The sequence below is a fragment of the Peromyscus californicus genome, unplaced genomic scaffold (assembly GCF_007827085.1).
Source record: "Peromyscus californicus insignis strain IS unplaced genomic scaffold, ASM782708v3 Scaffold_8__1_contigs__length_139910024, whole genome shotgun sequence".
Taxonomy (NCBI): Eukaryota; Metazoa; Chordata; class Mammalia; order Rodentia; family Cricetidae; genus Peromyscus; species Peromyscus californicus.
Genome location: NW_026294606.1, coordinates 2,030,944 through 2,058,194, shown reverse-complemented (window position 1 = coordinate 2,058,194; position 27,251 = coordinate 2,030,944). Strand labels below are relative to the sequence as shown.

The 27,251-nt window shown below is 44.8% G+C and overlaps 1 protein-coding gene across 11 annotated transcripts in view; it reads left to right on the top strand.

Annotated features, from left to right (window-relative positions):
* Aopep (aminopeptidase O (putative)) overlaps positions 1–27,251 on the top strand; it is a 348,639-nt gene that overhangs the window by 186,064 nt on the left and 135,324 nt on the right. For 10 of the 11 annotated variants that reach the window (XR_008215920.1, XR_008215923.1, XR_008215921.1 and 7 more), the window contains 3 exons: positions 9,977–10,079; positions 10,597–10,704; positions 18,599–18,642. Coding sequence is in view for 7 of the 11 variants with exons in the window: in XM_052729075.1 (XP_052585035.1) it covers positions 9,977–10,079; positions 10,597–10,704; positions 18,599–18,642 (255 nt within the window). In the remaining 4 variants the exon portion in view is untranslated. Of the gene's footprint in view, positions 1–9,976; positions 10,080–10,596; positions 10,705–18,598; positions 18,647–27,251 lie in introns of those variants that run through there. The other variant, XM_052729079.1, reaches the window with a different exon arrangement.

Genomic DNA, 27,251 nt, shown 5'->3' with positions numbered 1-27,251 from the left:
GCAGGCTAAGCAATGACTCTTCAAATGCCAAAGTCAAACATTCCCTGGGACAATCTCCATAATGCTGAGCTATCTTACGTTCCAAGAATGACATAATGAAAATGGAGTTTGGGGGAGATTACCCAGACTTTGGGATAACACATGATCAAAGAGACAGAGTCTAGAGGCCAGGTAAGATTAGGTGGACATTTCAGGAATGAAGGCTGGGTTTAGATTCATTGGCCTAAGGCTCTGGTTGAGTGAGTCTCTAACTTACCACTCTTCAGAACAGACAGAAATGTCAACCCAGCTTCAAAGAAGACTTCAGTAATGCAGTGTAATGCTTTCCCTGATCACATGTAATAATTGATCCCTTAAAGGGACTGCTTGAATTCCCAGGCTTTATGGTGTTTGTTAGGACTTTGAAGAGAGTGAAAGGTAACAGCTGCCATTCTTGGCTAGGATGTGGCTGATCCTGACTCATCCAGAATGATTCCATCTGAGAGTGGAGGCGGTAGGTACTCAGGTTGACTGAAATGAAAGCAATCAAAAGAGAGAAAACTGGTAAATTGAACTTACCAAAATAAAAAAACCCATGTCTAAAAGGACTCCATCAGGAAAGTTAGAAGAACCTAGGGCTGAGCTGTAGCTCAGTGGTAGAGAGCTTGCCTAGTATGCACAAAGCCCTGACTCAGTCCCCAGCAAGCAGAAGAGGAGGAGACGGTGTTGACAAATCACATACTTGATAAGAGGATGAAAGCATACAACTGAGTATTAAAGGAAAGAACCTAGCCCAACTGGAAAATGGGGGAATGGTCTGAATACATATTTCTTCAAAGAGTTTATTCAACTGACAAATCACACAAAAGATGCTTGCTATAATTATTAAGCTATCAGAGAAGTCAAGTCAGCCCCACAAGGCAGTATCATGCCACACTTACTAAGACTTCTGTGGAAGACAGACAGAATAGCAAGTATTCATGAGTATTTGGAGAACTGGAACCCCACCCCCCCACTGTGAAGATGACAGGGTAGCTCCTAAGGAGGGGAGACAGGGTTGTGTGACCTTGCAGTTCTGCTCTTGGGCGTAAACCTAAGAGAAACGAAACTGTAAGTTTTCAAGCAAAAACTTGCGCACAAATATTTATGGCAGCTGTTCTAATTTCCTTCCTTGATGCTTTGATAAAATTTTTTTCTTTCTTTCTTTCTTTCTTTCTTTTCTTTTCTTTCTTTCTTTCTTTCTTTCTTTCTTTCTTTCTTTCTTTCTTTCTTTCTTTCCTTCTTTCCTTCCTTCCTTCCTTCCTTCTTTCTTTCTTTCTTTCTTTCTCTCTTTCTCTCTCTCTTTCTTTCTCTCTCTCTCTCTCTCTCTCTCTCTCTCTCTCTCTCTCTCTCTCTCTCTCTCTCTTTCTTTTTATGAGACAGGATCTGTCTGTGTATCCTTGGCTTTCCTGGAACATGCCTGTAGGCCAGGCTGGCCTGGAACTCACAGAGATCTGCCTGCCTCTGCTTCCTGAGTACTGAGATTAAAGGTGTGCGCCACCACCACCCAGCAGTGAAACACTTTTGACAAAAGTGACTTAAGGTAGAATGGGTTTGTTTTAACTCAGAACTCAGTACAGTCCATTGTGGCTGGGAAGTTAAAATGGCAGGAACCGGAAGCACCTGGCTATATCATATCTACAATCTGGAATTAGAAAGTGATGACCACTGTTGCTTGGCTCTCTCCTCCATTTCTACAGTACAGTCTCCCAGCCAGGAAACGGTACCACCCACAGTGAGCAGGTCTTCCCACCTCAACTTAACATAATCTCCCACAGAGGTGCCCAGAGGCCCTTCTCCCTGGGCATTCTAGAGTCTGAAGCATTGTTTATGGTGAAGTGAGGCAGGTTGGTCTGTAGCTAGAGTTTTCCTGCCTTGCCCACAGTCAGGACAAATCTTTGTCACCCGCCAGTCCCACAGCCACTCAGACCCAACCAAGTAAACATAGACACTTACATTGCTTACAAACTGTATGGCCGTGGCAGGCTTCTTGCTAACTGTTCTTATATCTTAAATTAATCCATTTCTATAAATCTATACCTTGCCACGTGGCTCGTGGCTTACTGGCATCTTCACATGCTGTTTCTCATCATGGCGGCTGGCAGTGTCTCTCTGACTCAGCCTTCCACTTGCCAGCTTTATTCTCCTCCTTGTCCCGCCTATACTTCCTGCCTGGCTACTGGCCAATCAGTGATTTATTTATTGACCAATCAGAGCAACACATTTGCTATACAGAACATCCCACAGCATTGGTCTGTTTGCAATGAAGACTATCTCAAGTGAGCTCAGAGGATGGAGTGCTAGACAACCACTAGATACAGAAGTTTGGGGTCCTTTGATAAACTGGAAGAATGAATTTCATAAACTGATATTGTAGAAGAATGCTTGAGGAAAGATTTCTTACAGAACAAAAGCATTCAGAGCACCCATGGGGATTGGGGGGGGGGGCATCTTCATTGGTTGTACTGAGAGCTCTTGTCTTGCACTTAATAATGCTTTAGTGAGCTAAGGGAAGCTGAGCTGGTCTGTCTAGCTAGCTGCACTACAGTCCCCATAAGGTGTCCATGTGCCTCTATATCTTGGTGTCTGGACCAGTGAAATAGTTGATGATGCATAGCTTTCAGGTAGCTGCGCAAAGAAAGATAAAAGCACAGAAGGAGAATAGTAACCAGCACCCCTGGTAAACCAGTAAACATCCTGGCCTCTGGCCAAGACAGAACTGTCCATTTCCAAAGTCCCAGGCCTGCTGCTGGAAAATTTTCTTCCTTCTGCTCTCATCAATAGTACCTAAAGCAATAAGCAATCCAAATGTCCATCAGGACACATTTAGATAAACAGAATGTGTTAGATTCATGAAATGGAGATCATTAATCAACAATAAGAAGGAATGAGGTGTCGACACTTGCTAGAGCATGTTGCATGAACCTTTAAAACAGTATGCTGTGAAAGAAACCAGATGTAAAAGCCTACATGTTTTTGAGTCCATTTATGTGAATTGTCTAATCAGTACTACAAAGCTACATAGACTAATGATATCAAAGGTTGAGGTACTGAAAAGGAATTGTCGGTGATTATGGGGTTTCTTTCTGGAGTGGTAATACTATAGAGTTACATATGGTTACACTATCATATGAATACACTAAAAGCTACTCAATAACCTTTTGTTTAAAGGTTTATTCATTCATTATTATTCATTCATTCATTCATTTATTGTATGTGTGGGGGTGCAGATGATGAGTGGGTACAGAGGGCAGAAGAAGCCATTGTTTGTCCTTTATCACTCTCCACATATTTCTTTGAGGCAGAATCTCTCCCTGCACCTGGAACCCATTATAGCTAGAGTTTTCCTGCCTGGCCCTCAGTCAGGACAAATCTCTCTCACCCGCCAGTCCCACAGCCGCTCAAACCCAACCAAGTAAACACAGAGACTTATATTGGTTACAAACTGTATGGCCGTGGCACGCTTCTTGCTAACTGTTCCTACAGCTCAAATTAATCCATTTCCATTAATCTATACCTTGCCACGTGGCTCGTGGCTTACCGGCATCTTCACATGCTGTTTGTCATCGTGGCGGCTGGCAGTGACTCTCTGACTCAGCCTTCCACTTCCCAGCTTTATTCTCCTCCTTGTCCCGCCTACACTTCCTCCTGCCTGACTACTGGCCAATCAGTGTTTTATTTACCAACCAATCAGAGCAACACATTTGCCATACAGAACATCCCACAGCAACCCATGTTTTCTGGTTTTCTCAGCTAGGCTGGAAGCAAACATGCTTGTAATCCTCCTGCCAGTAATCCTCCTGCATGGGATTATAAGTATGCAGAGAGGCCAGGCTTATTATGTGGTTGCTAGGATCTGAACTCCAGTCCTCATGAGTGCACAAGTATTCTTCACTGCTGAGCCATCTCTCTGGCTCCTGTTTTTTTGTTGTTGTTGTTGTTTTGTTTTGTTTTTGTTTTTGTTTTTGAGACAGGATTTCATTGTGTTGTCCAGGTGGCATGAAATCCATTCTGTAGCCTAAGATGGCCTCAGATGTGCAGCAATCCTCTTGCCTCAGCTTCTCTTGTGATGGAATTACAGGTATGAGCCACCATACCCAGCATGAACTACACATTTTTTTAAATGGTAAACTTTGAGAGTCTAAAACTTTTTCAAGATTAATGGAAATCAGGGAACATTCTTTACTTGCATAACAACCCTGGATGCCAGTTGAGTTAACCAGTGACTGTCTGAGGAGAAGATAGAAATGAAATTAGAGCAAGAGGCACTGGGTGACCTTGGGCCCAGATGAGACCCAGAAGCCATTTCTGGTGTTGGGTGCTCAGAATATTCTTGAGGTCGTTGGAATGAAAGCTGTCACTCCTGCATGAATAAGCACAGTGTGTCTTCCTCATTTCCCTCTGAATGTAATCCTGGCTATTTTCCCAATTATTAATGTTCAGAGGCTCTTTGAAAAGCTGTGCATGTGCTACAGTATGTTTTGCTACTAGCACTGAGCATTTGTCAATCATTAGGTGTTTTGGTAATTTCTTTCCCTGGTGGTGCTGTGGCAAGGGTCTTAACATTTGATGTTTGTGGACAGCATAAGATGTTGATCACAGTACGGTGCAATTGCCAAAAGAACTGAGAATTCTAGCTGAGCTCCCAGCCACTCGTCCTGTTGTGCATCCTGGGATGTGTCAGGCTGAAAATGAGGTGTGCCTCACACCCCTACCTCCAGTACCTTATGCTGAGGATGCACTGCCCTCCACAACAGGGAAAGTATTCCTCTGCTGCTCCCACCTACCGACCACCTGCTCTTCCTTAAGTCAGGCTGGGACCGTCTTTCCTCATGCAGAACTTACCTCATGCAGAACTCTGTGTGCTGCTGGAGTTCAAGCCCTGCGCCTACCCTCCGAAAAACAAGGGTAAGATAAATATGATGGTTTGATGATCTGAGTAGTATATGATGCATGCTCTCTCTCTCCTCTCCCTCTCTCCCTCCCTCCCTCTCTCTCTGTCTCTGTCTCTCTCTCACATACACACAATAACAAAATAAAATTTATAAATTATGAAAATTAGAGAAGGCAGAAAACAAAAATGGAAGGCTGTTTTGTACAGCATGGAAAAGGTGAATGAAGCAGCCTCCAGCCAGGGTGGCTGGACTGACTGGCTGGGGAGTCCCAGGGGTCAACCTTTCTCTGCTTCTCCAGCTCTGGGATTGTAAGCAAGTACCACCACACTTAGATTTTTCCCTCTTTAATGTGAGTTCTGAGGCTTGAACTGAGGTCCTCATTCATACAAGGCAAGTACTTTACCAATTGAACAATCTTTCCAGCCCTGTTTTTATTTTTTGAAATAATTTTAGACTTAAGGAAGTTTCCTATGTCCTTACTCTGCAGCCTGCCCAGTGACCTGCATAATGGCAGCCATGCCTTTCTGAGGTTTGGCTTGTCTGAGGAAGGTCCAGCTGGTATTCTCTGGGTGTGGATCAGAATGTGTCCTCATAACAAGAGTAACTTTGTACAGCACTTACTAAAGGCCAGGAGGAACTCTGGCTCAGGGTCCTGGATGCTGCAGCCCACTGAGGTGCCGGAGTCCCTGTTGTCTTCTTTGCCTGTGTTTGTGTGGTGTGCATTGTGTCGGTGTATGAACAGATGTGTCGGGACCTGTCCACATGTTTGCCTCCAGAGGCCAGAGGCTGACCTCAGCTGTTCTCTCTGACCTCTCTGCACCTTATGCCTTAAGGCAGGATCTCCCTGTTCTGGCCAGTCTATCCAGCATGCTCCCCATCTCCACCTCTGGCACTGGTGTTGGCACTGGGGTTCAGCCCACGCTTATAGTGAGCCATCTCAACAGCCACCATCTCTTGTTTTTGCTGATGAGGGAGCTCTACTTCATGGGGCTGCACATGCCAGAGGCAGTGTTCATGGCCAAATGCTTAACCAGCATTATGTCCCCTGTTGGTTTTCAAAGTACCTGTGGAGTTGAGATGGTACCTCGAGGCCAGTTTCTTCTTGGACAGAGTTTCACTTCCTCATTGTTAGGGTGTAAATGAAACTCTGCTCCTTGTTGGGGTGGCTACCTTTGACAAGCAGGCAGGGACCAGTGAGCATACAGAGGCAGCTGGCACTCACATGCACAAGAGGGCATGCTGGCAGATGATCTGCAAGAGCTGGGCAGGGCAGACAGAACCAGACCCCCAACTGTCTGAGTACCTCACAGAGGCAGTTGCCCTGCTTTCACCCTTGGTCCTAGCCTTGAAGGACCAGATCTTTCCTAAGGTGCCTTGTTCCAAATGGTATCCCTGTGTGTCAGATACCACTGTCACTCAGGAAATATCCAGGTGGTTTCTGTGAGAGTGCAGGAGAGGTAGAGGTAAGGTAGAGGCAAGAAAGGTCATGTTCACCTCAGTTGCTGTATTTGGTGCCAGGCACATCAGAAACCAAGAGTATTTGAGCCCAGATGACCTTGGTAACTTGATCACGCACATTCCATGCATGTCAGGCAAGGAGTAAACACTGGAATCTTCTGGCTGCAGCAGGACTAACAGTTTGCTTTTACACAGTGGTGGTTTTAGTTATGTGAACTTCATCATGGACTTGCAGTGAGGAAACAAAGCTTCCAGGAAGGAAAACGATGGGTCTCGGGTTCTCTCCTGAGGATTTTGCGCAGCTGGGTGGGGGCTAGTCTCTCAAGGAAGCCCTTGAGTACAGCCTGTGCCTGGGTTCTGACTGGCTACCGACCAGCTTTGAGTTCTTCTCTAGGCCCCTGTTTCTTCAGCTCTTACTGGGCATCCTCACAACCCTTTCCTCATCAGGTTCTTGTAAGGGAGGAGGACACACTGCAGGAGAGCATGACAGAGTTAACGGCACAGACACCCTGGCCTTCACCCAGGCCATGTTGCTGGTAGCAATGATCCAGCTTTACATCCATCACGTGTGAGTCTGGGTATGGGTAATGGACTGTAAAGGAAAGTTGATTTCAACACATGGTGCTTATGTCTCTCACACAAGAAGCAGCTGGAAGGCGGGTAGTCTGGGCCACCATGGGGTTGAATTATGCCCATTGAAGAAGGTTTACCTTGGTTTATTCCCTTCCAGTCTCTGGGTGCACCGACTTGCTGCCTCATGGTTACAAGGTGGCTCGTACAGTTCCCTCTGTCATCTATAAGAGGAGAGTAAGTGGGTAGAAGAAGTACAGTAGTAGTCATAGCTTTCTGCTGTAAGAGAAGCAAAAGCTTCCTCCAAGCCCGACCCCCAGCCACTGCCCCCGTCTTGTGTCCCGGTCCTGTGTCTGTGCATACAAGTAGCAAACACCTTTCTACACTGGTGTCCCTAATCGGAGGGAAAAGGTGGGTACTGTTTTATTTGCATATTATTTTTCTTAACTTTTTTCTGTTTTAGGATTTCATTTATTTGATTGGTTTTGTTGAAATAGAATCCCACTTTGTAGCTCTGGCTGGCCTCAAACTTTCTTCCTGCCCCAGCCTCTAAGATACTGGGATTTCAGGCATTCATCCGAATGCTCAACTTTTTCTTAACTTTAAATTGAAATATAACACGTGCAATGAAATGCACACATCTTTGCTAGATTACTCCAGGGTGTTGTACTATTTAGCCACATAGAAACACTCTGCGATCATCTCAGAAATCTTCCTTTTAGCCCTTTTACCCTCCTTAAGGTTCCTATTGTTCTCATCTGTAGCCAGAGGTCAGTGTTGCTGGGTTCTAGACTTCTGGGAAGCAGAAGGTGAGCAGGTGCATCTATATATGCCCCTGCTGGGTATGAGCTTCCTCTGTGTGATTATGAGGGGCAGACCTAGATTTGGCTCCTGCTTTTCCTGTACTTGTATCTGCATATAGCTGGCTCTGTGAACAGGTGGCAGGTATCCCAGAGACAGAAGCTCATGGTCTCTGCTGATGGAGTGTCTTTCCTCATGAAAACCTCTTCCTGAGTCTTGCAGAGCTTGCTTTTGAGCTCTGCTTGCACTAGCTCTATGTCCACTTTCACAGAAATCTCTGAGGACTTATGTGCCTGATAGGGATGCTGTCAACATAAAAGATCTACCTGAATAATTGTTCATTTGAAGAAGAGGGAAGAAGAGATTGTGAGAGAGGGATTTATGGAATGACATTTTAGACAAAGGGAAAACAGCCAGTAAAGGTGTCATTGGGAACCTGAGCTGGAAGCCAGCCTGTGGACAAAGGTTTGCATCACTGTCTCCTCCCCTTCAGTAGCTTTAGTTCTGAGCTCAAGACCATAGGAAACTTGAAGCTAGTCCTTCACCACTGGGGCTGGACAGCCTGATGTGAATTCGTGTGGCCTCTTGAGAAGCCGTCCTTCCCCTAGAAGGGAGATGGAATTTCCCTGGCAAAGCTACTGTGGCTTTCCTCATTCAAACAGTCAGTCACCTGGTCTTAAGAAGGACTCCAGAACAGAGGCCTGAGCTGATGTGTGTCAGTGGACTCACAAAGACAAAAGGGGCAGGTGATTCTAGAGTGTGTTCATGTAAGTCATCCAGGGATACAGGAAACAAATGGAAACTCTGGAGTCGGCTCCCATGGCTGCTCATCCTTGCTGCCTTTGCTTCAGAGACCTGCTAGTTCGGAGCCTTGTGTCTGCTAGAACTATGTTCTGGGATATTCCACTAAGACTTACTAAGGGATTCTTTTTGTAAAACACTTCGAATATCTTATTATATTGAAGAAGTAATTATTTATATTCATCACCCTTTTTGAGAGGTTTGCATAGGACCTAGAGATATAAGTAGAATTACTTCCATTTTGCTATTTAATAAATTGAAGGTTAGAGAGCTTCTGCAACCTCTAGTGGGTAATAGATAATAGGAAGAAAGGTTAAGTTGGGTGTGGCGGTGCATCCCCCGAGCAGCCTCGGCAGACAGGCAGAGAGAGGCAGCCCTGTCAACAAAATGGATCAGAATCCCAGAGGCCAGCCAGACCCAACACAGTGAGACTTATCTCAACAGTCACAAAAGAAGACAAAGAAGCAAGGTTGATAATCAACCATCTTGCCCAGTACCTGGCACTCGGCTTCTCCACCTTCACAAATGAAGCCTCGCCTGTCTGTGCTGGCTCTCTTGTTTCTCCCCTTACCTGGCATTAACACATTCTTCCGTGTTTGTCCAGGAGGCCCAGAAAGCTACGAATACTGTCTGTCACTTATTTTGATCTTCTCTGTTCTTGAGGCTTCACTATGTGAAGAGCCTCAAAGAATCTTTTACATTTTAGGAAACAGAAATTAAAAAAAATTTTTTTTAAAGACTTAAAGCTGAGCACATGGTGGAAAGTACCCTATTGGATAGTGAGACACCGGTTTAATCTACATGACACCACAAGCTCACAGCAAAGCATCACACCCTGAGTACAGACCTCATTTATGAAATAAGTGTGTCATCACAAATGCTGTGCCCCAAACAAGAGCTTCTTGGGACCTTTCCTGTGCTTTTGTGCTTCTCAGGTGGGTTCAGGATGCAAGTCTGTCCTAAAGGAAACTTAATTATTAAATGTAGATTCTGAAATGGGAACACTAGGGCTCTCTACAATTAATGAACACACACACACACACACACACACACACACACACACACACACACACTCACAACTTTACCAAGTGAGCTACATTTATCTCGAAGCCCAGCTTCCTCACCAAGAAAGGGTTTACACTGATAAATAATTCATATTGGAGCTTAAGATTCCTGGAGGGACTGGCAGGCTTTCATCTTGGATAAGGTGCCATAAAATATTGTCAATAACCAACCTCAGTTTGCCAGACTGAGTATAAATCCTTCTTGCTGAGTATGTGACTTTGTAATGTAAACTGTTTTCAGTTATACCTGGAACTACTGACCTGAAGGAAGGCACAGCTGCTCAAGTTTGAAAATAAGAGATGAGAGGTAATAGTCCAGTTGGGTATGAATGTACTCTACTTAGACAAGTGACCACTTTGTCGTTTTAGACCCAACAAAGAGGAGACTGGCCATGTGAGTGCTTCAGGTGCATCTGTTGTCAAGCATGGACTTAATCCAGAGAAGGGCTTCATGCAGGTTCATTACTTAAAGGTAAGTGTGCCTGATGCCTACTGCCATTTGTTACAGGATGGCACTCCTGAGGCCAGAGAGCTGAACAAGATGAGTAACACGGCTGAGGCAAAGGAAAGGGTCTCCACCTCTGTAATGGCATCTCAGTGAGCCTAGACTTAGTACTCACAAATCAATACTCTAAAAGCCTCTGAACAAGACCATGTTCAGAAGAACTTAACCTAAGAAAGTCCCATTTCCTGCTGCAGATGAGTAGAGGCCAGAACAGAAGGCACCTCTGGACCTGGTGTGAAAGCTCTGGGCCTCTCCTCTCTTGCAGAGTTCAAGCAGAGGTGCTGATGACATTAACAAAGTTGTTGAGGTCTCTGAAGTTCATCCTGCATTTCCAAGCCCAGCCTTCCTGGCCAGAATATGAAAAGCACCTGAGCCAGAAAAAGCAGCATGTTCTGGATGCACTAATACATTATACTAATGTAAGCAACTTTGTGATGAACCCTGATGCCAACTTATTGTCTATCTTTCTTCTTTCTTCTACCAGGGCTACTTCCTTCTTCGATTCCTAGCCAGAACACTTGGAAAGGAAACTTATTTTTCATTTTTAAGGAAATTTGTACACCTGTTTCATGGACAGTTGATTCTTTCACAGGTAATTCACAGTGGTAAACTCACTGCACACAACTGGAGAGGCTGCAGCATATGGGAATTAGATTATGTCAGCACTGGAAAGTAGAGAAGTTACAGTTATATATACTGGGAGAAAGAGGTTAGTGATGTGGACTCCAAGGATGTATGTTTGGGGAATATGAGCCCCTGGTAGTATAGGAACTTGCTGTAGCCTCCAACTGTTCATTACCATATGAGCAGCTGCATATGAAGTGGCCTTATAAAACCAAACAGTCCTGCTGGAGGCATCTGGGCAAGCTTCTCTCCTTCTGATGCTGCCACCTCAGAGTCACCCTGCCTAGCAACTCAGAGTACTTACTGTGCAAGCATGAAAGCTAGAGTTCAGTTCCCAGCACCCACACAGCAGTCTCTGACCCCACATACACCTGTAACACAGCACTGAGGGATCACAGAGATGGGGGAGTCATGGGATCTATTGGCCACAAGTCCAGAAGAGAAAAACGAAACCTGGGTTCAGGAGGAAACCCCATCTCCAGGGAACAAGGATGACAGTGTTACAGAGGACACCAAACACTATGACCTCCACACATGCAGGCATGCTCACTTACACACACACACACACACACACACACACACACACACACACACACACACACCAAACAATGCCCAAAACAGCAGCAAAAACCCTTTGACTGAAGTGCTTTTGCCATTTTACACTGTTGAATAGCATTCTCTCATTGCTCTATTTGTTTGGTGTGTGTGTGTGTGTGTGTGTGTGTGTGTGTGTGTGTGTGTGTGTGTGTGTGTGTATTTAGGTCAGAGGGCAGCATGTTCTCTCCTTTTCCCACGTGCGTCTCAGGATTGAACTTGAGTCATAAGGCTTTGGCATCGAGTGCCATTTCCTACCACTGAGCCAGCTCAGGGACCTACATGCCTTTTGAAAATTTACATCTTGCTCAAATTTTATGTTAAAGTATATGTAAAATAAAATTTGACATTGTAATGTACTGCTTGGTGGGGTGAGCCCCACTCACTTTTCTGTCCCAGCAACAAGCGTGTATCTCTGTAACATTCCATCTCTCTGCACTGGCTTTTATGTGGGTGCTTGGAGATCTGAACTCAGGTCCTCATGCTTATGTGGCATGTGCTTTGCCAACTGAGACGGCTTCCCAGCCATGATAAGGTTCATTCTTTGATCAAAATCCTCTGCAGGATTGCCTGCCTTTACATTCTCACTGATTTCCCTGTGTGCTTGTCAACTTTTGTCGATTTCTGCATTTTCTTGTTGTTGTTGTTTTATTTTGCTTTGTTTGTTCTTTTGAGACAAGGTTTTATTCTGTAGCCCAGGCTAGCCTTGACTCTCTCTAATCCTCCTACCTCCTGGCTTATATGTGCTTTTAAGATTTCATTTACCCAAGTTTAGTGAGAAAGGAAACCGAAGTGAACATTCTGAGTTCACAATAGTGTGAGAGAGCTTTTGCTAGATAATTCTGATAAGAAGCATCGTTACAGATATGGTGCTGTGATTCCAAGTGTGATTTCCCATCATGCTTGTTCCTGGGGAAGAGGAGGTACACTGATTAATCCCTTGAGTTTCAATCCAGCCTGGTTACAAAGCAAGTTCCAGGCTAGCCAAGGCCAGAATGAGACCTCTCTCAAAAGCCAAAAACAGAAACGATGTTTTGGTTTGTTTGTTTGTTTTTAAAGAGGAAATAGGCAATACTGTGCTTCTGTTATCCCCTCAATCCTCACATTTTAGTTGTTACTGTTACATTGCTGAGGTTTGCTTTGCTAACATAAAGGATTTTAGTATTGCCACCACTTAACCATGCTTCTAGATTCATGAATATTTTATTTTGATCTAGCTCTTTGTTGGCTCAATTTCATTATCAAATTGATGTTCAAGTTGCAGCTTCCCAGACTGTGTGGTTTCTGAGTTCTTACTGCTTGGGAATGCATGTCTCCTGTCTGTGTTTAAATCACAAAATAGCTAGGTTTAAATATTCCTGGGCCACGTATTCATTTCTTGGAACTTGATAGATGTTGCTCAACTGCCTTTTTAATCAACCACTGCTGTGAAATTTTTGAAAGTTGCCTGCTTTTCCCTGTTTATATCATGTAGATGGCAGAAGAGATTTTTACCTTTGAGTTCAGTGATTTAACTAAAACTGAGTGAGTATACATGATTATTTCAAAGAATTGTTTCACACTGTGGGAGAGAGAGGGAGTGTGTGTATGTGTGTTTGGGTGTGCCCTGGTACAAATGTGGAGTACAGTGGACTATTGTGGGAGTCTGTTCTCTCCTTCTACCGTGTAGGGTTTGGTATCAGACTCAGGTCCTAAGGTTTGGCAGCAAGCTTCTTCACCCACAGAGCTGTCTCACCGGCCCTGGTACGCAGGATTCTGCGTTGTTCCTTCTCCCTGGAAAACACTGTACTGTTTAAGTCTTAGATTCTAAGTGCAATTGTCTTAAATATGCTTTGTCTTGGTTTTGTTTTGTTGTTTGGTTTTTCAAGACAGGGTTTCTCTATGTAGCTCTGGCTGTCCTGGAACTCGCTCTGTAAACTAGGCTGGCTCGAAATGACAGAGATCCGCCTGCCTCTGCCTCCAGAGTGCTGGGATTAAAGGCGTGCTGCACCACTGCCTGACTAAGTATGCTTTGTTTTGTCTTGTGTTTTGAGACAAGAATCTTGCTGTGTAGCCCAGGCTAGTTTTGAATTTGTGATCCTCCTACCTCTGCCTCCTGGAAATACAGGCCTGTATCACCATGCTTGATTTCAACTACATCTTTGCTCATATGCTTTTCCCCTTGTAAGGTTCTGAGTTCCCTGTTACGTCTTCTTTGTCTGGTGTACATACGTTATTAGATAATTACTTTTCCTCTTTCTTGTCTTCATCCCATTTTTCTCTCAGGCAGCTCTTTATTATTAAATAGCCTTTTTTTTCTTTTTCTTTCGAGACAGTCTCAGTTAGCCCAGGCTAGCTTCAAACTCCTAACGGGACCGAGACAACCTTGATCTTCTGATCTGCAAGCCTAGCACTGAATGTCATTTTCTTCAGTGTTCTTTGCTTTGCTCTTTACAGATTAATATTCCTGAAACGGTGCTGTTACGGTGCTTAGTTTTCTTTCCTGGAATTAGAATCTTTTCTTTTCATTTTGTTATCTTGTCATCTTTAGCCTTTAATTTTTGGTTATTGTTGCTAGTTTTGTTGGTTTTGCTAATGTAAAACATTGTGGGGGAATTGTTCTCTGCTCCTTGGGTTATATTTTTTTCTTCAGCATGAGTTCTTTTTCTCTTAGCTTCTCTCTGCTCCTCTCTTCACATGGTTTGTGTTCATTCTCACTGATGCTTCACTCTCAGCATGGACAGCACTGCTCTGACCGTTTATTTAATCTCATGTGTGCTGGAACTTTATCTTTGATTCCTTTCCCAGCTCACCTAAGGCTTGTTTTTCCAGCCCCTCTAAGCTATCATCTAACAGGTGGATATTATGGGTGGGGATGTGGCCTAGCGCTGCAGCAGTTACATTGAGCCCTTGTTGGAAGGATTTGACCCCGCCCTCCCGAATCGTTGCTAACTGCCCCTCCCCAGGTTCTCCTGACCCTTGGACTCGCAGTGTCTCAGTTGCCTGTCCAGATCAGGGCAGCGTCAGAGCACCCAGCTGTCCTCAGTGGCTTATTCCCACCCTGTGCATCTCTCCCACAAGTGCTCCAGGCCCTCCAGAGCTAGGAAAGAAGAATGGTACATCTCCATCTCTTTGCAAATGTGTAGGTGTTTAAGAATTTGTGAGGTCTGAGCAATTCAGCTCCCCAACTTCTAAGCCTGAGAGTGGGGGCGGTGTGGCCTGTTCCCTAGAATCTGGCAGAACCGCCTTTCCTTTCCCTAGCTCCTGTCTTTGGAGTTTGTGCCATCCTTATTTGGAAGCTGTTGGGCATGCTTTTGCTTTTTTTTTTTTTAAATAATTGATATGAATTGTGTGGATTGTGTTTTGATTTACCCTGATACTTTGTTACAGTTTGCTCAACTTGGTCATCCCTTTCCTTGTGAACTCTGCTCCCTGTGCAGTATTTCAGTATTGTCAGCCTTCCTATACCATTGTCTTTTCTTCCTTCCAGGCCATGGCCACAGTGATTAATCCTAAACTCCTCATAGAAACCACTAGTCCTGTGTCATTCTTAAGCTAACGGCGGTTGATCTGGTAGAATCTACATGCACCTACATTTTAGTGAATATTTTCACTAGATCCAAAAATTAATTGCCAGATTAACCACTGGACAGAATTGGGAGTTTGTTGTTTTTTTTTTTTTTTTTTTTTAAGGTGTAATGGCTAATTTAGTGTTGTTAGGTGTTAAAAGAAGTAGTCTGGGGCTGATCTGATTAGCATGCAGTTTATTAGGACAGTAGGAGCTGGCAGTGCAGCCCAGAGGACTGTCCCTTGTTGGTGGGGGCTTCTTGCCCCTCCAGGTTCCAGGTAAAGCCCCTCTCCAACAATACCTTTGTTTTTCCCTTTGGCTTTCATCTGTGTCAGGCATGCTACAAAAGCGGCACACTGGGACCCCTGTTGTTGTCAGGAGCCCTCCTTGTCCAGTTGTAATGTCAGCTTCCTTCTCAGAGCTCTGAGCACAGTGAGGAGAAAGGAGGAGATGGTGAAGGAAGACAGCTTCCTGAGGGCACACTCATTCTGTTTCAGCAGGCAGTGGTTAGAAAGGACAGCTCTCACAAGTCTACCCAGGGCAACGGCAGCCTACAAGAGGAAACAGGAAAGCTAGTGCTGTGTGGTTAGATTTGAGTCTCTAATAGGAGTAAGAAGAGCCAACTGAATCCGTTCTCCTCATAGATGCTTAAGAGACTTCAGACGAGAAACAAGCATCTCAAATTGGATGGAGCACAAGACAGAGTATAGAGAGTACATCACAAATCTCGGGGGACATCTTGGAGATGCCCAGTGTGTTTGGTCTGTGCAATATCGGGCATTGGTTGGAAGCCTCCAGCTAGCTGCCGAGCTGCCTGCCAATCTAAGCTTGGAGGTAGGAATCGGCAGATGCTCCAGAATAGTAACCGACTAGGAGTCAGGACACCATCTTTTTTAAAATAAAAAGGAGGAGGGGGAGGTTTTCATAGGGACCTTCTTCACTGCCCCATATCTACCCAGAGTTCCAGATCTCTGTGCTTATACTCCTATCAGAAGGGGAAGGGCTGTGAAGCTAGTTGTAACTTGAAAATGTGAAAGGGTAGAATTAAGGTTAACTCCGAATTTCCTGCTCCTCAAGCAATTAAATTCTTCCCCCTTCTTATTAAGTTAATGCCATCTCCCCCCCACACACACATAATTGAGCATAAATTACTAGGAAAATAGGAGATAAGTTTGTAGGTACTATGTAGACATAATGGGGTAAAATTAGTAAGAACTTATAATTAGAGTTATAATTACATAGTTATAGTTCTTGGATTTTTAAGAATCAAAAAATCAAAATTTTGTCAATACGTCAGTGATCCACTAATACAGTGATTTACAAAGAGATCTATTAATTAGATCATGATAAATAAATTTTTAATGCAACATTTTACAAAATATTTTTTAAATAATAGGTGAATACTTTACTACTAACCTATTTCCTTAGTCCCAGTAATTTTTAAAATAATAGAGATGATGACTTTAGGACCCTCAGGCAAGGCTCAGGCAGGTGTCAAGTACTTGCCGCACAAGCATGAGGACCCAGGCTTGTCCCCAGCACCCGTGCATAAAAGCCAGCCACCTCTTGTAATCGCAGGAGGAGGAGACTGAGGAATGATATCCAAGGCTGACTTCCAGTCTACACATTCACAAATGCATAGCCCTCACCCCACACAAAAGATCCTCAAGGGAAAAATAATTCCTCACATTCTAAATACTAGTATTGTTTTTCTTGAGCAGGCTTTTCTGTCTGTCCACTGTAGGTACATTCGTGAGGCAGTAAACAATCCAGGGCTGCCGCCTCCCAACACCATTTCACTGCATCCATTGGTCTCCAAGTGGTGGCAATATTTGGGGAGGTTGTGGAACCCTTACAAGTCAGGACCTAGCTGTCCGAAGTAGTAGGCTCCTGAGAGGAGTGGGCCTTGCATACCATAGCTGTTCTAGCTCCAGCCCCTGCTTCCTGCCTCCTCCTCTGTACCTTGTGAACAAGCCACCACAGTGGCAGCCCCTCCAGCCACCATGCAGTAATAGGCCTCAAAAATTATGAGCCACAGCAAGCCTCTCCTCTATTAAGTTGTCTGTGTGAAGGATTTTAGTCACAGTGGTGTGAGAGAAATCTTTCATTAGTTCTTTTATTGAGGAACCTTTACCTCTGGAAAGACGGCCCCCCATAAGCCCGCAGGCTGGCTTTGCTCATTCAGTGATGGCTGGACTCAGTGCCATGATGGGAAAGGAGAACCTTGCCATGCACACCGCTCAGCAGCCACTTAACTCTGCCGTCAAATCTGCTGTGTTGCAAAGGTCTGGACTGCAGCTCCCATCCCCTGCTCTGGTAGTGTGTGCTGACTTGGGCTTTCACTTGAAAGACCACCTTTTAACTTTTTTAACGTATTTGTTTTTGTGAATTTCATATACGAGCACTGTACTTTTTTTAAAGCAGGGAATCACATGGCTAACCTCAAGCTCCAATTGATTCTCTTGCCTCTGCCTCCTGAGTACTAGGATTACAGGCATGGGCTATCACGCATGCCTTAAAAGTTTATTTTCTCTTTGTTAAATCTTCAAGGATAGCCAGGTATTGTGACTTACATCTACATGCGGTCCCAGCCATCAGGAGGCTGAGCTGGAGGATCAGCATGGGCTACAAATCGAGAAACTGTCTCAAAAACAAAAGTGACTTACAAACTTAGAAAAACAAGAAACAAAATTGTATTCGTTACTGTATTAAAGGGAAATCGTGTAATGTTGACATAGCAAAAGATGCTGTGCATAAAAAAAGTAAAAGTGAAAGCAAGAAAAATCCCTCCAGATGAAGATCCTATTTGTTGTTTAGTGTCATTAATAGCAAAAATGTTACGCTTCGTGCTTGCTTTTTTCTTCTTTTGTGTCCTCCAACCCATCTGACACTCAGATGGTGAGAAGCTTATGCGGGAGTTTGCATTCAGCAAATAAAAAGACAGAGCAGAAAAGCCCAGTTAAGTCTTAACTTTAAGTAAACAATCATTCTTAGTGTATTTATCCTCCCAGTTTAACTGCGTGGCCTCTATCTGACAACACTAGTGAAGACCCAGTGAGGATTCCAGAGATGGATGGGAAAGGTGGCCACAATAAAAATATAAATTAAATACAAACAAGCGTTCATATTTGAACTTTTAGGTCTGTGATATTGTGGTTATTCCTGACAGAGACCTTTTATTTTAGAGAGGTTTACCAAGCATGTATAGATAACATTATATAATATTCAGGATTTCTTAATAGTTCAAAAGGGAGGGAAGATGATAGACAAGGCAGGTTAGCTCGGGTAATTTGAACAGGGTGGTTAACTATTCTACTTTGCTTTTATTTGAAATTTTCCACAATAAAAGGAAGTGGCTTGGGAAAAAGGTGTAAGTCATGACATGGTACTGTCACACATCCTTAGATGTCCTGTGACTGCACAGACACAGGAGAGGAGAAGGGACTGAGTTTCAGACTGGGACCATCTTTGTAGCTCAGCTGGTTCTTGCCCTATTGAGTTTGGCCTCTTTCCAGAGCACTACATGTGTATTGCAGGTGAGCTGTGGACCTCTAGGTGTTGAGGGAGACTTCATGGCGAGTGCATGGGAAAGTAAGGGGGCAGTTCTTTTATGTGTGATCGGACCCAAGGTGCATTGAACAGTTAATGCTTGGTTGCTGGCATGGTTGGGCAGCTAGCTACTGGTGGACAGCTTTCATGGTTTGCTTTCTTCTTATTTCAGGATTTCCTTCAAATGCTGTTGGAGAACATTCCAGAAGACGAAAGGTGAGGACCAGTGTAGGAATTAAGAGCCCCATTTCACTTTTAATGTTGAAAAGATCCTGCCATTGTTTGATCTGTTGCTGCAACTTAAGACAGTTAAGATCTCCTCTCTGTGTACAGGAACCCAGTGCAGCTCGTGGAGTCATAGCTTGACCAGAACACAGGCTGGAGTCAGGGCAGCATGCACAGCCCAGGGCCCTTAAATGTGGAAAAGGAAGCTAGCCAAGAGCACTCTGGCTAAGATTGGAGGAAAGGGCTCCATAGTGGAGTGCTTGCTGTAATGAGAAGGTCAGGGACTGCTACCCTAGACCACCTACTTCTTAAAACAATAAGTAGATAAATAAAATAACAGAGAAGAACAAGTTGAGGTGGCTCTAGTCAATGTGGTTTTGTATAAGGGCATACTGTTTAACTGAGGCACAGAGGTGCAGTAAGAGCCTGGGGTGGCATGCCAGCTTTGCTGCCTCCTGTCCTAGTCTCATAAAATACCTGACAAAAAGTGACTTGGGAGAATGGATTGATTTCAGTCACAATTCCAAGTTATAGTCTGTCATTGTGGCAAAGCCAAGACAGCGGGAGCTTCAAGCAGCTGGTCACATTACATTCATAGTCAAGGGTAGAAAGAATGCTAAACATTATGCTTAGTATCCAGCTAGCCTTTTTTACACTATCTAGGGCCCCAAACCAGGTAATGCTGCCACCTGCTTTCAAGCTAGCTTATCTCACATCAATCAAGGCAGTCGAGACAGCCTCCTATAAACATGCCCACAGGCCAACCTGATGTAGACACTCACTCATTGGGACTGTCTTCCTCAGTGGTTCTAGACTGTGTAGAGCTGACAGTTAAAACTAACCCCCATACCTTCTAATTTCAAAATTTGGAGGAAGTCATTTAAACCCTTGTGGACAGTATTTTAGCAGGGGTTAAAAAGCTGATATCCATGTTTAAACTAGGTGCTCAGTTGACAGTTGGTGTGCCCATTAAAACATATCCATGTCCTGTGCACAGCAATGCGCACAGTATCTATGTGCATCATCATCAGCTCTGACTTTAATGTTCTCGTAATCACCATCAGGGAGATTATTAGAAAACAACATTGATTATTATGCCACTCAGTCCTTGGAACAACACTCTCACTTGGGGTCTCATGTATGGCAGGCTAACCTCAAACTCACCATGTAACTGAGGGTGGCTTTGAACTCCTGAACCTCCTGCTTCTACCTCCTGAGTACTCGGAGTACAGGTGTGCATCACCACGACTAATTTCTGTGATGCCATGGATCAAACTCTCATGCATGCTAGGCAAGCACTCACCCAACTGAGCAGCATCCTGGGTGAACAATACTCTTTTGTATGTGATGTTTTTTACCCCTGTTTGACCAAGAAAACGACAGAAGAAAACTGATATGAGTCACCAGTCTATATCTTGGGGCCCCATGTGGCAGTCTGACTCCAGAGTTGGGGAAGCTGAGGTTCCAGAAGTTAAGTAGCTTTTTTCTTAGTGTGTGAGCCCACAGGGACTGGCTCCATCCTGAGACTTTCTCATCTCCGTGCTCAGTGCAAACTTCCTGACACTTATGGTTGGATGTGGTCATTTGCAGGGACCTGGTCTCACATGACTATTTAAGAAAGCCAAAGCCTCTGTTACAGATCCAGATTCCTCCACCATGGGTCTTCTAATGCCCTGTCCTAACTCCTAAACATAAACACCTGAAAGCATAATTTCTATTAGCAAAACTGACATCCAGACATTAAAGAGGGACTTCTTGAGCAATTTAAGTGTTTCTTTGTTGAAGGGCTGACGTTACTTGTCTTTCTCTGGCATGAAGGCTTAGCTGTGTTTTTAAACCTTGTAAACATTTCCAAGTGTGGACATGAATTCTTTGACACAGATATTTTCTTAGATTCATGCAAAGCCAGTCACTTGCGTGTTGCTGAGTCTGTCTGATAAGCAGTCTAACTTAGATGTCTCCAGGCTGAGTGCAGAAGATGACATGCTGTGAAGACATGGAAGCTTTTCTGCATACTGGATTTTCCCCCGTTGAAACATCCCTGTCTCCCACCTTCCGTCCTTCCCTCAGCAGGTAGAAGCCTTGCTGTCAGTCCTGGTTCTGTAGTGGCCTTTCATTTCAGTACAGGGGCTCATACTTGTTAACCAAGCACTCTGCCACTGAACTAAATCCTGATACTGACTTATTTCTGTGTGCAGGTACATGTCGCAAGGTGCATATGTGTAATCGGAGGGGAGTTTCTGTCCCACCGGCAACCCCCAAATACCCAGCAGCCACTTCCCAAATGATCACATAAAGGCTTATATTAATTATAAATGTTTGGCTGATGGCTCAGGCTTATTATTAACTAGCTCTTACATTTAAATTAACTCAGTCCTATTCATCTATTTATTGCCATGTGGTCCATGGCTTACCAGTCCTCCAGCATCCTGCTTCTTGGGCAGCTCCTTGCGTCTGAGTCCTAGTTTGATTCTTCCGCCTAGCCTTATCCTGTCTTGCCATAGGCCGTAATAACAACTTTTATTATCAACCGGTGAGATAAAATCATATTCACAGTGTGCAGAAGGACCATCCCATAGCACAGATGTGGTCTGAGAACAACTTTGTGGAGTGGATTATCTTCCTACCACCTTTAATGTGAGTTCCAGGGATTGAACTCAGATCATCAGGCTGGCACAGTCAGAACCTTTACCCATGAAGCCATCTTACTGAACAAGCACTATTTTTTTTTTCAAATAGAGCAGAAATATGCAAATATGAAGCTAATCTGTACATCATGCAAAGTCCGTGTACTTGATAGATTCCTTGACTCCTGCCCTTCTGCGCTCATTAACAAAGATGGCCTGCAGCTTCAGTGACTTGGCAGGACAATCAGCTTGTCAGGAGGCTGTGCTGAGGAACAGCCTTGTGTGGAAGATCCTTAAATGTTTCAGCTTAGCATCCTGATTTTGTTATTTGTTTGTTTGTTTAAGTAGACACATTGTGATGGTATCTTAAGTAAAGTGAGTTATCATTGCTGTGATAAAACACCATGACTAAACCACTTGGGGAGGAAAGGGTTTATTTGGCTCACACTTCCACATCACTGTTCATCACTGAAGGAAGTCAGGACGGGAACTCAAACAGGACAGGAACCTGGAGTCAGGAGCTGATGCAGAAGCCATGGAGGGGTGCTGATTACTGGCTTGCTCAGCCTGCTTTCTAATAGAACCAAGGACCAGCAGCCCAGGGATGGCATCACCCACCATGGGCTGGGCCCTGCCACATCAATCACTAACTAAGAAAATGCCTTACAGGTTTGCCTGCAGTCAGATCTTAAAGAACCGTTTTCTCAATTGAAGTTTCCTCTTCTCAGATGACTCTAGCTTATGTCAAGTTGATATAAAACCGCCCAGCACAGGTGGCGATTCTTCTGCAAACATCATCCCAGATGTGGTTATTTGTTATTCAGGAATAAAGCTGGAAGGTTTACGTATTTCCCCTCATAACTGGATGTTAAGCTCACAGCCTCACAATGCTAGGCATGTGGCTGACTGCTGTACTACAGTGCCAATAATGTTCTTTTCTTTTATACCTGCCCTCAGGACAATAGCTCAGGTTCTCTGATAGAGTATAGAGGCCCTTCTTTAGGACATAGAGCAGAAGAAGTGGGGAGGGAGGGGAGGGAGAAATTAATTTATAGATGTGGTGTATGACCTCTTCTGTTGGTTATCAAAGTGCATTCCTTTGGGGCAAAGTTCTTAGGGAAGAGACACAGCAGTTTCCAGTGAGACAGCACAGTACACTTTTAGTTTGGGACATCTGTCTTACTTTTAATCTCCGTGATGCAGTATGGAGTTCATTTGGATGCCCTGAGCCCTCTGGCTCTGAGGGCCTGGATTTTATTGTTGTGGGTATTTACTGAGGCAACACACTGGACCCACAAAGAGACGTTTGTTGTAGTTGTGGAGATTAGGCCAGCATCGATGCCCTATGTGGCTGCCAACCACTCACTGCATCTCTTTGACGGGCACCTTTCCCAGTGGGGTCATGCTTTACTAGCAGGCTTAAATCTCATTAAGAATTCTCCTTAAATGTTAAAGTAATCTCTTGCCTACAGCAAGTCTACCTCACCAAATATATTTTCAAACTTAAACATCTTCTTTCTGGCTAACTAATCTCAAAATCTAGTTTGCCTACTCAAACAGATGGCTTGCTCTATTACCTATGCAGCATATTGTACTAATTTTATGTGGGCCTCCAAAGACTGCACATCTACCCCCTGGAGCCTCTGATCTTTGGCCCCAGTTGCAAACTGATCCTTTGGCACATCTGTTAGGCACTTGAGCCATGCTGCGCAGGCAAGGCTTTGCCAGTCACAGTGGCTAGTGCTTCAGTGTCATGCTGCCTCTCACTGTGGTCTTGCCTCGATGTATTAACACTCTCTGTGGAGCATCTCCTATAGCAGGCTTTAGGCTGGACTATGTGAGACAGGGAAGAATAAATCCAATACCAGCCTTCAAAGAGATCCTAGCCAACCACCAAAAATATGGGTCATTATAATCACCAGCACGGGGCATTAGAATCCATGTATGTAGGGCTCTGTGAGGTTCTGGGTCCTGGGGGCGCAGACAGCAGACTCATCAGCCTTCAACTTGAAATGAGACCTGAAGGCAGAGCCTGTGCAGCCTTGGGAAATGTCTCTGGCAAGGCATTGTGGGGGAAGGGAAGAGGGATGGGAGGGCTAGAAGCCGGGAGATCCATTAGAGCATTTGAGTCAAGAAATCTTGAGAGCTGGGGTTATTTCAGTGATGGGTACAATGGCAGTGGGCTTTGAAGCAATGAACAGAGCCATGGGTTGTTTGAGGAGTGCCACAATTACAAATGGCTGATGAGTTGTGAAGTTGAATAGAGGAACCTGGTATGAGCCTGGCTTTTCTTGGTCACTAAGCCACATTCTGAAGTGCAGTGGGCAGCTGCTTGTCCCTAGAATCAGTATGGAGGGGAAGGAGACAAGGGCAAAGTAAAGTGCTCAGGAGGCCATCCAGACAGGTGCACCTCCTCCCCCTGCCAAAAAGCTATGCCCTGCTAGGGAATAGTTGGTCCAGCAGCCTTGGCTCCCGGGTTCTGGTGTCAGCCACAGTTACTGATTAATTCTTGCCCATCAATTATGGTGTTTGTGTGTGCACGTTCATGTGTTTGTTTAGACCCCTTGTTCTTCCTCCCCCATGGAGCAGGGAGCACTTACTTGCCATGCCTCATCAGCAGTCTTCATTAACTATCTGAGCACAGATGCCTTGTTTTGATCAAGAAAATGAGTAATACCATGGAAAGCTCTGAGACACATAGTTTGCTTCCACGTGTAGAGAAGGGGTTGAAAAGCATGACTTACCAATGTTTAAAAACCTGTATAGAATGTAAGTTGTATTCTAGGACAAGGACATTTCCGTTCCAAACTCTGTTCCTTTTCTCTGTCTAGTACCTGTACTTTCAAAGTTGTTGAGGTCGCCATTTGCTTCATGTGAGAGCTGATGTGACTGTGTGCTGGGCTGTGGAAGGAACAGCAGAATGTGAGCCAAGAATGATAGCAGCATCACATTCAATCACCAGCAAGCTGATAGGCTCATGCACAGGTGCAGTCACTGCTTCTCCTCACCACAGCAAGCACATCCAGGTGTGTGCAGCCAATCCTCCCACAAGCCTGTGCTTGTATCTGTTCACTTCCATGTCATGGGAAGATCACTCATTCACTTTCTAAGCTCTAAACACAGCTTACTTTTCTAAGCAGTATCATGTCAGGGATGCCTGCGTGTTCTGTTCCCTTCTGTATTAACTAAGTGTGGCCATATTTATAGCCCAGAGGGTCTGGAGATAACCCACTTAAACTCCAGGCTGCCCTGTGAAGTGTGGTTCACACAAGCAAGCAGGCTGTGGCCAACACTTCCTGCTGCTCCTAGTACCACGTCTAAGCCATAGGGTGGTAAGAATGAATGCCCTAGTACAGATATGAAGGGCATTCAGCCTTGGTCTATGTTCTGTTAGCTATCTGGATAGAATCAATTTTCATAGTGGTAAGACATGCATAAGGGTCATTTCCTGTATGTCCTGCGTCCTGGCTACATGGAAATACCTCTGCTTGTCTGCTGTGATTGTTTAAGCCACGAGACCTCAAAAGGACAACATACACGATTGGCTTAGACACTGCGGTCCGACTGTGACAGGCAGCTATTCCCTTAATCACCAATGCACCATGTCCATAGTAATAATGATCAGAACAACAAAAACAGCATAGATGCTCTCTTTGCTCTGAAAACATGTGGTCCTTTCTTCCCAGAAAATTAGGCCTTTTTTATATGGTGGCTCCCATTTCCTTGGAGATGAGGCCACCTATAGCACCTCAAGCTTGACTTTGTTTGGTTGCTTTTCGGTGGGGAGGGTGTTAATCCATGCATCTTCTTACGGTCTAACATCTTATTCCACAGTTCCCCAGACAGGCTTAGTGCATTGTGATGTCTGCACAAACACCAGGGTCTTAGAAATCCCCCTGACACTCTGACTTTGACCAGAGTCTACCTAGGCTATAGGTTCAACACCTGCTCAAAAAGTTGCCACCCACTTCACACAGCAATTGCAGGGACCAAAGTGATCATGGTTATAAGATGCTTCGGATCTTTCCAGAGAAATGTGATCTGAAACTCCAGCTCCCTTCCGGTTAACTGAGAACAGTTTTTGCTCCTGAATGTAGCCTAGAGAGTTCTCGTGTCCTCACATCTCTGCCCTGAAAGGGCCTCTCAGTCTCTTCAGAAATGTTATTGGAGAGATGACAAGCAGGGCAGCCACAGCAGGAAGCAGGCCACCTTCAGTATCAGAGTGTTTGAGGGAAGGGAAAGCGGTGTTGGGCAGAGGGGCGCAGGCTCTGCTTCTGTGGACGCACCTAGACTGCTGCGGCAAGCGTTCGTCGTGAGGCCCAAGTTTAGCATGGGAAGGAAAGTGGGGCTTTGTAAGTTTGAATCCCAGCTCTTCAAGTACCATCTGTGTGGCCTCAGTTAAGTTTCCTAACCTCTCAGAATTTTGTTCATCTCTGCATGAGTCATAATAATGCTGGTGTTTTGCTGTTCTCTGAGGTGTAGGTGAGATCTTGTCTGCACTGCTCTTACATAGTAAGTGCGTGAATGGTAGCTGCTACTTCTGTGCCTTCACTTGGCAGTGCTTGGAGATGTTTTCTGTTTTAGTGCCACCGTAGAGTTTGTGTGCAGATACTGAGTATGGCAACAGTATCTGCTTTACTGTTTGCCAGTGAACAAACCCTCAGAGTTGGCTGTAGATGGGCACAGTGTAGTCTCACGTTTTCTGTAAAACATTGTCTTGCAGAGATTGATGGAGTCCAGAGTCCACCCTCTATCTTCCAGCCCCCTATATCCTTCCCTAGCACTCCATGCCCTTGGCATTGGAGTGGTAGCACATCCACTCAGGGGACTGAAGTAGGAGGATTTTGAGTTTGAGGCCATCCTGTGCTACATTATGAGACCCTGCCTCCAAAGTGAATGCGTGTATGCATGCTTACACACACGCCTGCAAATTAGCAGCCTGCCATGTGGTCTCCCTGCCTCAAGCCTTGTTTTGTAGCCATGGTGGTTTCTTCTCGCCCCATCCTGGCTGCTACTGGCTAGGCCAAGTCTTACCTTTACCTTGTCTCTGTGGGACAGACTCTTGGGTCTTCTTACTCTGTCTTCCTCCACTTCCAGTGGCCCTGTCTCAGCATGCAGGACGATGCAGCTGCTCCAACTGTATGCTCAAGTGCTGCCTCCTTTTCAGACCCCCTCTGATGTCCTAAACCCACTTATCTTCCCTGAGCCAGGAGATGGTCTTCCACACCACACACCTGCAAGCTGCTGGCGTTCTGTGAGGCATCTGTCATCTATTCCTCAGAGACAGTTCAGTCCCTGAGATGTTTTCACCTGAGCTGGTGGACATGATAGCGCCACCAGAGACTTAACCTCGTACAGATGTTTGCCTAATCTTCAGCCTTCTCACCTGAAGACTTAGCTGCGCACCCACTTTCTTAGTCTTCAGTGCCCAGCCTCTCCTCTATGCCACTGAGAGAAGGGTCTCACAGTGGAAATTCCATAGAGGAAATGATGTTTGTGCCCTGGCGTTTGCTGCTCTGTAGTGATGCCCAACAGCTGTTCACCATCTTTTGTAAAATCACTCAAAAATGGCAATTAAGTCACCCCTTAGATGTTGCCTTTTCAGGACATGTAATCCCCGTTCCTGTGAGCTCTCGGATCATCCACTGTGTCAGGCCCTTTGATCATCCATGCTGCTTCTAAGCATTCTGAGTGCTGCTTCTCTTCCTATCCTATGGACCTGTTTTCCTGGATGCCAGGTACAGCATGTCTTAGAAGTGCCTCTGGCTTTGACTTTCCTAAGGGTCACTGAGATGTCAGAAGTGTAGCCCACAGAAGTCTGACTAGAAAGGAAGCCAGTGAAGGACACCTCTTACCTGCATCCAAAGAAATAATGTTTTTTATTTATTATTTTTTATTATCATTATTATTAATTTTCCCTTGAAATGTGTGAGGCTGGCAGATAAGACTGATTTCTTTTTACACATGAAGTGA